General features: G+C 42.0%; 1 protein-coding gene across 8 annotated transcripts in view; it reads left to right on the forward strand.

Moving 5' to 3' along the window:
- Positions 1-13,847, forward strand: part of ANKRD29 (ankyrin repeat domain 29) — a 66,749-nt gene that overhangs the window by 35,906 nt on the left and 16,996 nt on the right. For all 8 annotated transcript variants that reach the window (XM_064577802.1, XM_064577806.1, XM_064577805.1 and 5 more), the window contains one exon: positions 652-750. In XM_064577802.1, the coding sequence (XP_064433872.1) occupies positions 652-750 (99 nt within the window). The remainder of the gene's footprint in view (positions 1-651; positions 751-13,847) is intronic.

The raw sequence follows: 13,847 nt of genomic DNA on the forward strand, positions 1-13,847 counted from the left end.
CCTCTCCCACTCCCCGTTTGTGTTCCTCTCTCGCTGTGTCTTTCTCTGTCAAATAAATAAATAAAATCTTAAAAAAAATATATATATATAAAAAAAAAACAACAACATACCAAACAGGTTTGGGGGACTTGTTTGTTGTTCTTATTAATAGATTTTATTCTGTGTTTGTTTTTAAACTAACACTGAGCCCTTACTTGACAAAAGAATTGAAGTGGAAAACAATATTAAATGTATGTATTTGTTAAACTAATCAAAAGGGGGTTAACCCCAAGATCCCACAACGAAAGCAGGTGGCCGCTAACGAGAAGTCTGTGCAGACAAGAGAAAAATGATGACTGGCTATTTGGACAAGCCTGGAGGCTGCTGCCAAGGGGGTGGATCATAAGCTCCATGATCAAGATTGTGTAGAGTGAACAGTCATTACATTTATTATAACTTATCTTTATAAGACTCTTTGAAGTGTTACCTTTCCACCTGACTTACTATGATATTTTAGACTATTCTTCAAAGAATAAAACACTAACCATGAATATGAAAACAAAGTGGGGGACAGAAATGGAAAGTTGTATTAAATGGATGCATTTTTAATTGGATTTCTTTTAAAATAAACGTGAAAGATGATTCAAACCCTTTCATTTTGACCTCTCTCAGGATGGAGCCACTTCTCTCTTCCTCGCTGCCCAAGGTGGCTACTTGGATGTGATTCGATTATTGTTGTCTTCAGGAGCAAAAGTCAACCAGCCAAGGCAGGTAATGTCCGTGTGCGCAGAGCGGTGGGGCAGGGAGGGCCTGCCATCCTGCAGCAGCTCCTGAGATAACTGGTCAACTCTGGGCATCATTCAACTCTTTCACCTCGGTGATGAAGCTAATCTTGGATTAGGGCTTCTCTTGTCCTTAGCTTTGGGCTCACCTGCAAGCCTGTGATACCAGGCTGACTTCACCATTTACTGTTTTGGAAACTTGGGTGTTTGGTGTCTGAGGTCAAGTACATACTCAGCCACCTCCTGTTCAAATAAATTATGGCTGCACTGAGGTTAAGAGAGTGGGCTGGCCTGGAACATAGGTAAATAGAGGTGAGTCAGGTAGCCTTGCCCCTGCCCCGTCACTCCACTGATATGCTGCCTCATCTCTTAACCCCTTTTCTTCTTCGACCACACCAAAGAGGAGCCCGTTACCCACTGGGAATCATTAGTAGGTTCCACACCTTCATCTCTCACAGTTATAACACCACTGAGAATTAATTTACCAACAGCCAGCTAACACCTAGCAAATCAGTTGATACTTAAAGGAACAGAACTACCAGGTAATATAGGTCACACTTTATGAATAGTAAAGAACCATCCAAATCTAAGGCATTATAATTAGCTTCTCTTATATTGGAATGATTTCTGCACTAATTAATTTGTTTTTAACAAAACATTTCAGATTAAAGTAACATTACTTTAAAGGTAGTTTTCTCGGGAAAAGTCAAGCTGATTTCTTCCCAGTAAATGAAACCCAGGCAGATCCCCACTGTAATGTAACCTAATACATAATGTAACATATGCCTATATGTTCACATAGGGAAGGTTGGTCTGAGCTCTTGGCCCCAGGCTTCTTCAGTCTTTAGAAATCCAAGCACATAGGAAGCTGAGAAAGGGCCTTTGGGCAAAGTGGGTTTGAGGTCAGGAATCCTGAGTTCTAGATCCAGCTCTGCCAATAACTAGCTGTGTGGCTTGGAACTAGTGAATCAACCTCTCTGGACTTCTCTTCCTTCATCTGAAAATTAGGAGGTTGGACAGGATGATCCTGACAATCTCTTCAAGATCCCCGTTTTTAATAACTGTTTTATTCAGTATTCAGATTTCTTAGGCACTTAGCATATGCCAGATACTGCTATGAACGTGAGATTAAATTTTTAGAATTTTAAAGATATTCTTAGATTTAGATGGCCCCAGGAATACTCTTGGGAAAGGAAAGCTTTTAGAAAAAGTTGCACTTCTATACCTGCCAGAGTTAACATTTGGGGATTGGAGCTTAATATTTTCTTGTTGGTCCTTCTTATTTTGAAAGTATTGATTGGTTCTGAATCAGACGCTTCATTTTGCCAAAGTTAATAAACAGAGCTGGTCATTTTTAGATTGCAGAACTTTGACTTGGAGGCCATTATTGAGGGTACCACCGTAAATTTAGAAATGAAAGATTGTCAAGATTATTAGGCCTCTCTGTCTGTACATCTTTCTGAAATAAACTCTGGCACTTTGACAAATCTATTCGTAAAATAAATTGTATTAACCATATGCCTAAGGTACTATTCATAAAAAAGACAAGTTGATAGAAGAGATTATATTTCAGGAGGGGGGAAAGATGGTGGAGGAGTAGGGGACCCTATTTCAACTGGTCCCCAGAATTGAGCTGGATATCTACCAGACCACTCTGAGCACCCACAAAACCAGCCTGAGATGTAAGAAGATCTGGATCTCTACAAACAGAATATCTCAGGCGGTTGGTTTTGAGGTATGAAGTGGGGAGCCCTGATTCTGCGGGCAGATATCGGAGGATAAACGGCAGCGGGAGGGTGCCCGGCCGTGGGGATCCTACATCGCTGGTGAGTGACAGCTTCGTGCGCGGGGGACGGGGTAGACTCACAGGCCGGTAGTGGCGGGGAAAGGACTTTAGGGCAGCCCCCGGGGCGGGAACCCGGAGTGGCGGGGTCTCGCGCTCACGAACTGGGAGCGGCTGGCGGTTTTAGAAGCACAAAGGGCAGAGACTTGCTCTGACCTGGAGGCATGACTGGGAGCACTGCGGAGGGGCGCACAACCCAGGACGCTGCAGTTTATAGCAGCATGGACAGAAACGGAGACAGTGTGGCCTGGAGAGCTCACTGAAGAACAGACTGCAATCTCTCTGCTCTGAGGCAGAGGGTTGGAAACAGTCTCTTCTGCTCTGACTCGCAGAAGAGACGCAGAAAGCCGCCAGGGAAAGCCGCCAGAGAATAAAAGCCCCCAAAACTGATTACCGCTGAGCCCATCCCCCACCACAGGGGGGCAGGGCAACTCCACCCAAACAGGGTTGCCTGAGTAACAGCGCGGCAGGCCCCTCCCACAGAAGACAGGCTGGGAACACAAGAGGCCAGCAACTCTAAGGTCCCAAGAAAACAGGTGCATCTTGCTTGGGTTCTGGTCAATAATTTGGACTCTATACATTCCCTCAAACACCCATCAACAGAATGACTAGGAGGAGGAGCCCCCAAAATAGAAAAGACTCAGAGATGGTGACTTATGCTGCAGATTTACAAATGGATGCAGATATAACCAAGATGTTGGAGATGGAATTCAGGCTAGCAATTTTGAGGACAATGGCTAGAATGGAGAAATCAATTAATGGCAACATAGAATCTCTAAGGGCAGAAATAAAAGGTGAATTGGCAGAACTTAAAAATGCTATCAGTGAGATCCAATCCAATCTAGATAATCTAACAGCTAGGGTAAATGAGGCAGAAGAGCGAATAAGCGACCTAGAAGACAATATAATAGATAAAAAGGAAAAGAGGAGGCCAGGGAAAAACAACTCAGAATCCATGAAAATAGAATCAGAGAAATAAGTGACACCATGAAGCATTCCAATGTCAGAATAATTGGAATCCCGGAGGGAGTGGAGAGAGACAGAGGACTAGAAGATGTATTTGAGCAAATTGTAGCTGAGAACTTCCCTAATCTGGGGAATGAAACAAACATTCAGGGACTCCTGGGTGGCTCAGTTGGTTAAGCGACTGCCTTCAGCTCAGGTCATGATCCTGGAGTCCTGGGATCGAGTCCTGCATCGGGCTCCCTGCTCAGCAGGGAGCCTGCTTCTCCCTCTGACCCTCCCCCCTCTCATGTGCTCTCTGTCTCTCTCATTCTCTCTGTCTCAAATAAATAAAATCTTAAAAAAAAAAAAAAAAAAGAAACAAACATTCGAGTCCTAGAGGCAGAGAGGACCCCTCCTAAGATCAAGGAAAACAGGCCAACACCCGGGCATGTAATAGTAAAACTTGCAAATCTTAGAACCAAGGAAACCATCTTAAAGGCAGTTAGGGGGAAGAGATTCCTTATGTACAGAGGGAGGAACATCAGAATAACGTCAGACCTATCCACAGAGACCTGGCAAGCCAGAAAGGCCTGGCAAGACATATTCAGGGTACTAAATGAGAAGAACATGCAGCCAAGAATACTTTATCTGGCAAGGCTTTCATTTAGAATGGATGAGAGATGCAGAACTTCCACGACCGGCAGAAACTGAAAGAATATGTGACCACTAAGCTGGCCCTGCAAGAAATATTAAGGAGGGGGTTCTATAAAAGGAGAAAGACCCCAAGAATGATCTACAACAGAAATTTACAGGAACAATCTATAAAAACAACGTCTTCACAGACAACATGATGACAATTAATTCATATCTTTCAATAATCACTCTCAACATGAATGGCCTAAACACTCCCATAAAATGGCACAGGGTTGCAGATTGGATAAAAAGACAGGACCCATTCATATGCTATCTACAAGAGACTCATTTTGAACCTAAAGATACCTCCAGATTGAAAGTGAAGGGATGGAGATCCATCTTCCATGCCAGTAGACCTCAAAAGAAAGCTGGGGTAGCAATTCTTATATCAGACAAATTAGATTTTAAACTAAAATCTGTAATTAGAGACACAGAAGGACACTATATCATTCTTAAAGGGTCTATCCAACAAAAAGATATAACAATTGTAAATATCTATGCCCCCAACATGGGAGCAGCCATCTATATAAGCCAACTGTTAACCAAAATAAAAAGTCATATTGATAACAATATGTTAGTTGTAGGAGACCTCAATACTCCACTCTCAGCAATGGACAGATCATCTAAGCAGAAAATCAACAAGGAAACAAGAGCTTTGAATGATACCTTGGACCAGATGGACCTCATAGATATTTACAGAACATTCTACCCTAAAACAACAGAATACTCATTCTTCTCGAGTGCACATGGAACTTTCTCCAGAATAGACCATATACTGGGTCACAAATCAGGTCTCAACCGATACCAAAAGATTGAGATTATTCCCTGTATATTCTCAGACCACAATGCTCTAAAACTGGAACTCAATCACAGGAAAAAATTTGGCAGAAATTCAAACACTTGGAAGCTAAAGACCACTCTGCTCAAGAATGTTTGGGTCAACCAGGAAATCAAAGAAGAACTTAAACAATTCATGGAAATCAATGAGAACGAAAACACATCGGTCCAAAACCTATGGGATACTGCAAAGGCCGTCCTAAGGGGGAAATAAATAGCCATCTAAGCCTCACTCAAAAAAATAGAAAGATCCCGAATTCACCAACTAACTCTACACCTTAAAGAACTAGAGAAAAAGCAACAAACGATGCCTAAGCCACGCATTAGAAGAGAAATAATTAAAATTAGAGCAGAAATCAATGAATTAGAAACCAGAAACACAGTAGATCAGATCAACGAAACTAGAAGTTGGTTCTTTGAAAGAATTAATAAGATCGATAAACCACTGGCCAGACTTATCCAAAAGAAAAGAGAAAGGACCCAAATTAATAAAATTATGAATGAAAGGGGAGAGATCACGACTAACACCAAGGAAATAGAAACAATTATTAGAAATTATTATCAACAACTATATGCCAATAAACTGAGCAATCTGGATGAAATGGAGGCCTTCCTGGAAACCTATAAGCTGCCAAGACTGAAACAGGAAGAAATTGACAACCTGAATAGGTCAATAACCAGTAATGAGATTGAAGCAGTGATCAAAAACCTCCCAAAAAACAGGAGTCCAGGGCCTGATGGATTCCCTGGGGAATTCTACCAAACACTCAAAGAAGAACTAATACCTATTCTACTGAAGCTGTTTCAAAAAAATAGAAACAGAAGGAAAACTTCCAAACTCATTCTATGAGGCCAGCATTACCTTAATCCCCAAACCAGGCAAAGACCCCATCAAAAAGGAGAATCTCAGACCGATATCCCTGATGAATATGGATTCCAAAATCCTCAACAAAATCCTAGCTAATAAGATCCAACAATACATTAAAAGGATCATCCACCACGACCAAGTGGGATTTATCCCCGGGATGCAAGGGTGGTTCAACATTCGCAAATCAATCAGTGTGATAGAACACGTTAAGAGGAGGGAGAAGAACCATATGGTCCTCTCAATTGATGCAGAAAAAGCATTTGACAAAATACAACATCCTTTCCTGATTAAAACTCTTCAGAGTATAGGGATAGAGGGAACATTCCTCAAGTTCATAAAATCCATCTATGAAAAACCCACAGCGAATATCATCCTCAATGGGGAAAAGCTGAGAGCCTTTCCCTTAAGATCAGGAACACGTCAAGGATGCCCACTCTCACCACTATTGTTCAACATAGTACTAGAAGTCCTAGCAACAGCAATCAGATAACAAAAAGAAATAAAAGGTATTCAAATTGGCAAAGAAGAAGTCAAACTCTCTTTTTTCGCAGATGACATGATACTTTATGTGGAAAACCCAAAAGACTCCACCCCCAAATTACTAGAACTCATCCAGCAATTCAGTAATGTGGCAGGATACAGAATCAATGCACAGAAATCAGTTGCTTTCTTATACACTAACAACGCAACTATAGAAAGAGAAATTAGAGAAATGATTCCATTTACAGTAGCACCAAAAACCATAAGATACCTCGGAATAAACCTAACCAAAGAGGTAAAGGATCTATACTCTAGGAACTACAAAACACTCATGAAAGAAATTGAAGAAGACACAAAAAGATGGAAAAATATTCCATGCTCATGGATCGGAAGAATAAACATTGCTAAAATGTCTCTGCTACCCAGAGCAATCTATACCTTCAGTGCCATCCCGATCAAAATTCCAATGACATTTTTCAAAGTGCTGGAACAAACAATCCTAAAATTTGTATGGAATCAGAAAAGACCCCGAATCGCCAAGGAGATGTTGAAAAAGAAAAACAAAGCTGGGGCATCACGTTGCCCAATTTCAAGCTATATTACAAAGCAGTGATCACCAAGACAGCATGGTACTGGCACAAAAACAGACATACAGACCAATGGAACAGAATAGAGAACCCAGATATGGACCCTCAACTCTATGGTCAAATAATCTTTGACAAAGCAGGAAAAAACATGCAATGGAAAAAAGACAGTCTCTTCAATAAATGGTGCTGGGAAAATTGGACAGCCACATGCAGAAGAATGAAACTTGACCATTCTCTAACACCATTCACAAAAATAAACTCAAAGTGGATGAAAGACCTCAATGTGAGACAGGAATCCATCAAAATCCTAGAGGAGAACATAGGCAGTAACCTCTTTGACATCACCCACAGCAACTTCTTTCAAGATACATCTCCAAAAGCTAGTGAAACAAAAGCAAAAATGAACTTTTGGGACTTCATCAAGGTAAAAAGCTTCTGCACAGCAAAGGAAACAGTCAACAAAACAAAGAGGCAACCCCCAGAATGGGAGAAGATATTTGCAAATGAAACAACAGATAAAGGGCTGGTATCCAAGATCTATAAAGAACTTCTCAAACTCAACACTCAAAAAACAAATAATCAAGTCAAAAAGTGGGCAGAAGATATGAACAGACACTTCTCTGAAGAAGACATACAAATGGCTAACAGACACATGAAAAAATGTTCATCATCATTAACCATCAGGGAAATCCAAATCAAAACCAAATTGAGATACCACCTTACACCAGTTAGAATGGCAAAAATGGACAGGGAAAGAAACAACAAATGTTGGAGAGGTTGTGGAGAAAGGGGAACACTCTTACACTGTTGGTGGGAATGCAAGTTGGTATAGCCACTTTGGAAAACAGTGTGGAGGTTCCTCAAAAATTTAAAAATAGAGCTACCCTATGACCCAGCAATTGCACTCCTGGGTATTTACCCCAAAGACACAGATGTAGTGAAAAGAAGGGCCATATGCACCCCAATGTTCATAGCAGCAATGTCTGCAATAGCCAAACTGTGGAAAGAGCCAAAATGCCCTTCAACAGATGGATGGATAAAGAAGATGTGGTCCATATATACAATGGAATATTACTCAGCCATCAGAAAGGATGAATACCCAACTTTTACATCAACATGGATGGGACTGGAGGAGATTATGCTAAGTGAAATAAGTCAAGCAGAGAAAATCAATTATCATATGGTTTCACTTATTTGTGGAACATAAGGAATAGCATGGAGGACATTAGGAGAAGGAAGGGAAAAATGGGGGGGGGGAATTGGAGGGAGAGATGAACCATGAGAGACTATGGACTCTGAGAAACAAACAGGGTTTTAGAGGGGAGGGGGGGAGGGGGGATTGGTTAGCCGGTGATGGGTATTAAGGAGAGCACGTACTGCATGGAGCACTGGGTGTTATATGAAAACAATGGATCGTGGATCACCACATCAAAAACCAATGATGTATTGTATGGTGACTAACATAACATAATAAAATTTAAAAAAAAGAGAGATTATATTTCAAATAGTGCATGGATTGTGACCACTTGAACCCAAGTTGAGTCATAGGATGACGCCGAAACCAAGAAATTAAAGAGTATGCTAACAGTACCATGGTGGCCCCACCCCACAGCTGTTTTCATTTGTCACAGTGAGGATGACCTGGTCAAAGCAAACGACCTAGTCCGGCTGTGGGAGGACCCCTCCCTCGGATCAAAGAGCAAGTGACATGCCTTTCAAAGACTGCATCTAATGCAATTGTTTGGAATTATGAATCCAACTCTGAAAAGATGGTTATTCAGGAAAACGGTGTTTTATAAAATAAGAATAGCTTTGAAGGAAAAAAAGCAATGGAATTTTTCCTTTTTATAGGGTACATTCACCCCACTCTACCTTCAAGCCATAATCTTTTTATTACCTGCCATGAGCTAATAATGAAAGGTTGTCTAGTCAGGTCAGACTAGCCCAAGTTCTGTCTTCTTTGAAACTGTAAACTCTGCAAAAAAAAAAACAACAAAAAAGTAAACTCTGCATATTTAATTCCCTTCCTAGAAAACAAGCAGTGTCATAAATATGGCAAAAGTGATAGCAGTCCTGGCTGACTTTGTCAAAAGTTATGAGGAGGTTAAAAAAAAGTATAATTAAAAGTTTCCATTAAAATGGCCGTGAATGGTAGAATATGACATCAGCAGGGCATTTGGACACCAGTGTATTCTGAAATCTCAGCTGACACACGGAGTCCCTGTCAGAAAATTCTTGAATTTATAAAACAAAGACAAGGATGTTTGCCCGATTTCATTTCTTAATGTTTTTAGAAAAATCTGATTTATGATTTTTTTTTCCTTGCCATTCTCTGGGGTCCCTATATTTTATGGTACCCTGGGCAACATGTTAACGGAGTTGCACTGAAATTATTCAGCTGACCTTTGATCTGAGCTGCAGGGAATCTGAACAGTAGTAGGAATGGTCTTCCTTGTAACTATCATGGATGAACTAACTGAAAACCTCTCTAGGGCTTTTGTGAGAAGGAATCAGAATCTCAAATCCATAGGCAGACTTTGGAAAGACTAAGCTCTTGATTTGAAACTTGAAAAATATTTCCTCCTCGTTCATCCTAAAGAGGTCAAGAGTCACTGAGATCATTGTACTCTATAGTCAAGCTAAAAACTCATCTTCAGTTCTTTCTATGTGACTGCAGCATGTAGAGTTGATACACACGTCAAGCCTTTTTAATCACGAGCTAAGATGGCTAGTTTGTTTTTCTATCAACAAAATTCTTTGATATATGCTTTTCCCAATGCAATTCATCCACCTTATTAAACAGTACTTTCATAGAGTGGCAGAGGTCTGAGTGTTTACCCAGGGCTGAGTCTGGCCTGTCATCACTCATCTCTAACTTGTCCTCTCAGTGTGCTAATCAGGCTCTCTTTGAAGCCTGACAGAAAGGGCATGTCATAAAATGTCTTCTTTAGCCTTGGTTTGCACTGTATGCAGAGATGCTGGGGTCCGGATAGTGCTGGTCGTCCCAGGTTGCAAGCTTGGCGGGGCAGACCCAGTGGTGGGCAATGGGAGAAAGTAGGGCTAACTGATTGATGCAGTGTCCTGAGGGCTTGGGGTGGAAGCAGACAGCAACAGGGAGGCCCCATTGCTTGCATGCCCTCTGCACATGGTAGGACCTCTGAAAAGGTATATTGACTCCAGAAGATACCCCATGGTTTGAGCAGAGCTCCAGTGAGGCCTAGAAGGCCAAAGACATAGTGATCGGTGGCTGCAAACTAGAACAAGGCTCAGATGCAGGGCCTGGACTCATGGCCAGGACACCAGTCCCAGGAAGACTGTAAGAGCCAGCTGGGGAACCACAGCCACGTCTCTGGGTGGGGAGCAGCTTGTGAGTTATGGGGATATGGATAACTTAAGGAAATGAAACACAGTCCATTTTGCTTATTAAGTGCATGACCTTGAGCAAGTCACTTACACTCCCTGAACTCCAGGGGTTCTTTGGGGGGTTCTGTTATTATTACTTTAATTCCAGTATGGTTAACATACAGTGTTATATTAGTTTCAGGTATATAATATAGTGATTCAACAGTTCTATATGTGTGTTTCATATAGGACTAGAAGCAGCAGAAACAAAGAACTAGTGCCACTAAATATATTCATTCCCGTGGAACAAAATGGTTTTAATACTTTTTCTAAATAATCTTTAGGACCCTAACTGAAATGATCCAACATTTAGTTTCTAATACAAATCATGTCATAAGCTCCGTCTCATGATATGACCTATCTATAAAAATGTATTAGAGCATACTTGAAAATATTATCTCAGATGGAAGGAGGGGATATAACCCAGTCAGAAGCAACTGTACAAGTCACCTGTGTAACCATCTATCAGATACATAAATCCTCTAACAATCCTGCTGAGTGGTAATCAGCCACTGCTGAACCCCTCCAGGCGTGGGGGACTCATTACTACTATTGAGTCTTTAACCAGCCTTCATCACCACCTCTGTCTTACACTGAGCCAAAGTCTTGCATAGCTTTTACCCATCAGCCCTCTTTGTGCCACTTGGTATGCGAAATCGGTCTAAATCCTTTTCTGCTTGGTTTGCACACAAATAGTAAATGACAGCGGTCATAACCCTGTGAATCTCATGTTCTTCAAGCTAAGTGTCCTATTTCCTTTTTTTAAAAAGGTACCAGAGAGGTCCTAACTTCCTGTAATTTATTTCACTGTGATTTATTTGTTTTAACATATTTTAAAACTATATATTTTTGTCAGGAAGTATTCAAAAGCATAAATTTTTAAATGTTTTTCCTACTCCAATTCTCTCAAAACTAAACAAAAAGGAGCCAAGTTGACTTAATTTCTATCATTTTCATAGGAAAAAACAAGAGAAAACAGGAACTGAGGTGTACAGAAGAAGGGAAAAACCTCTCTCCACAAACCAGATAATCAAATAATAAGTACTTTGATTTGACAGTAATGCTCCAACTCACATTCAAGTTCCTGGGTTTAACCACAAATCTCATTTTACCAATCATTCCCACCTGTTCAGTCAGTTATCTCACAGGAAAATTAGGAAAATCAAATAAAGCATGTGGAGTGTTTTCTAAACAAAAGTACAAATTAAGGTGCTTATTGTTTTTCATGATAAATACGCAGATTCAGTGACTGTATTTTCTAAGCATGCGCTCGCCAGTCCTGTGCTCAGCACCTTCCTACATGTTTCCATGAGTATCTCTGGGGGGCTGACATTTTTGCAGAAGAGAACAGAGGCTCAGGGTGATTTGCCTAAGGTCTCATAACCCGAAAATGGCAGCTTCTTTTTCCACCTACCATGACTATTGCAGTTAAAGTGATAAAAGTTCAGTGTTGGCATTACTGTTATGAATTGATGCTATTAATATTTGTTCCCAATATACCACCTCTCAACACTTTTCCACATATTAGTATCAATTAAGATCATTTTACTAACAAGCAAGCCCTTGGAAGGCACACTGAACAAGCCACGGGCTGGCCTCTTTGCGGCCAGCTGCCTTTCCTTGCCTGCCCTCTAGTGGAGATAGTGACAAAGAACAAGTGAGCCCAGAGCAGGCAAGGAGGGAGAAGAGCTTCCAGCACCCTGCCTCCGCCCCGCCCCGCCCCTTTTCCAGCGCACACCCCTTGGGCCGCAATCTGCTGGATTTCCCACCCTGCCTGAACCAACCACATCTGTCCAAGCCGCTGCGACTGCAAATCTCTTCCTTCTGCATGGAATGTCCTCCCCCACCCCCCACCTAGCAAAATTCTAGTCCTCCTTTAAGGCCCAGCTCAGATATCACCCCAACTGACTGCCATAACCCCCACACAGTAAGCAGGCCCCTCTCCTGGCTCATCTTGGGCACTTTTGTCCATACTTTATTATAGCACTGTAGTCATCCTGAAATGTCCATGTCTTTTCTCCACTAGACTGAGTTCCTTTGAGACCAGAGACCATACCATTCCTTAGTATTCTGCCGGAGACTTAGAAGATACTTAATAATTGTTGGTTGGTTGAAGGAATGAAGGAATGAATGATTCTAAATTGGGAGAATCAAATTAAGTAATGAATGTAGACATGCTTTGTAAATGAAAGTACAAAGTAAGGTATTATTTCTATTGCTAATAATAAATAACCAGATACAAAGCCCTTGTAAAAGTGTGAAGTGGCTCCAGCTGTTTGTCCTTCTTCCACCCTGTTTCATTCAGCACCTCTTCCCCATCTCTCCCAAGACACAGGGGTGCCAGTGTCCTCCTACCATCCCTCAGCACCCCTGGATCCTTCTAGGCTCCTGATTTGCCATCCCCCACCACCCCACTCAGTCCTCTTTGTCCTCTTTCCCTTTGCCAGGACAGCAATGGGCAAGAATCCTGTGTCTGCTGTGGCTAGTAGACTGGAGTTGAAATTATATACTACAGCAGAAAATGAAACTTTATGTTCTCTAATGAATCATCCTGCTCTTCAGCCCCCATTCCCACTGATGAGTAATTCAGTCTTATCTGACCAAAACAGTCCCAGGGGGCCATATTAACTTCATTACCTCAGAGCCCAAGTTTAGTGAGTTATGGTTCCTCTGCCCTCCTCCTTGCCCTTCCCTCCAAAGTGGCCTAAGTCCTCAGAGGTCAGACTACCACCCAGGCATTAAGGTGGGGTGGGGACACTCATGTCTGGCCCTTGGGCTGGTTTGTCCAGCCTTTCCTGTCTGTGAGCATCCTGCACTGGTATCTTGTTGGCCTGTCCTGTGAAATCATGACCTTCTATGGCCTTATCTTCCCATCCCCAGGCTGACTCCAGGCCACTGTTTACCCAGCACTTCCAGTTTCTCCTGGGTGCACAGATGTCTCATTGATGAAGACCAGGGGTACTGGGGGATGTCTCGGGCCCATTGGCCCAGACTCCTTCACCCATTTCTGTTCTCTCTCTCAGGCACCAGCCAGGAGCAGAGCTTCTCTAAGAGGCTTGCAGTTTTCTTGGGTTTCATCCCAAGAACAGGAGAAAATCCTTTTCCATCTGGAATTCACCATAATTTACCTGGTTGCTTACCTAACCCAGATTCAAGCCAGGAGGAAAACGCAGACGCACACGTCTGACCTCCATCTCCCTCACGCCCTCTCTAGAGCTTCCTTCTAGCACTAGAAGGGTTTTCTGTTTTCCTTTCTGTCTGGCAGGAGCCACCCTCCTATTAAATCCTTCTCCCTCCCTTGGATGTTTCACCTTTTCTTCTCTGGAGCAACACCTCTCTGCTTCATGGCCTCATTCTCACAGAACAGGCTCTTTGGGGGCACAATACTCAGGAAATATTACCAATAAATGTCACCCTCCTATAACTCGCTA

The sequence above is a fragment of the Mirounga angustirostris genome, unplaced genomic scaffold (assembly GCF_029215605.1).
Source record: "Mirounga angustirostris isolate CCGP_5_RB_7025 unplaced genomic scaffold, mMirAng1.0.hap1 SCAF_14, whole genome shotgun sequence".
NCBI classification, from domain to species: Eukaryota; Metazoa; Chordata; class Mammalia; order Carnivora; family Phocidae; genus Mirounga; species Mirounga angustirostris.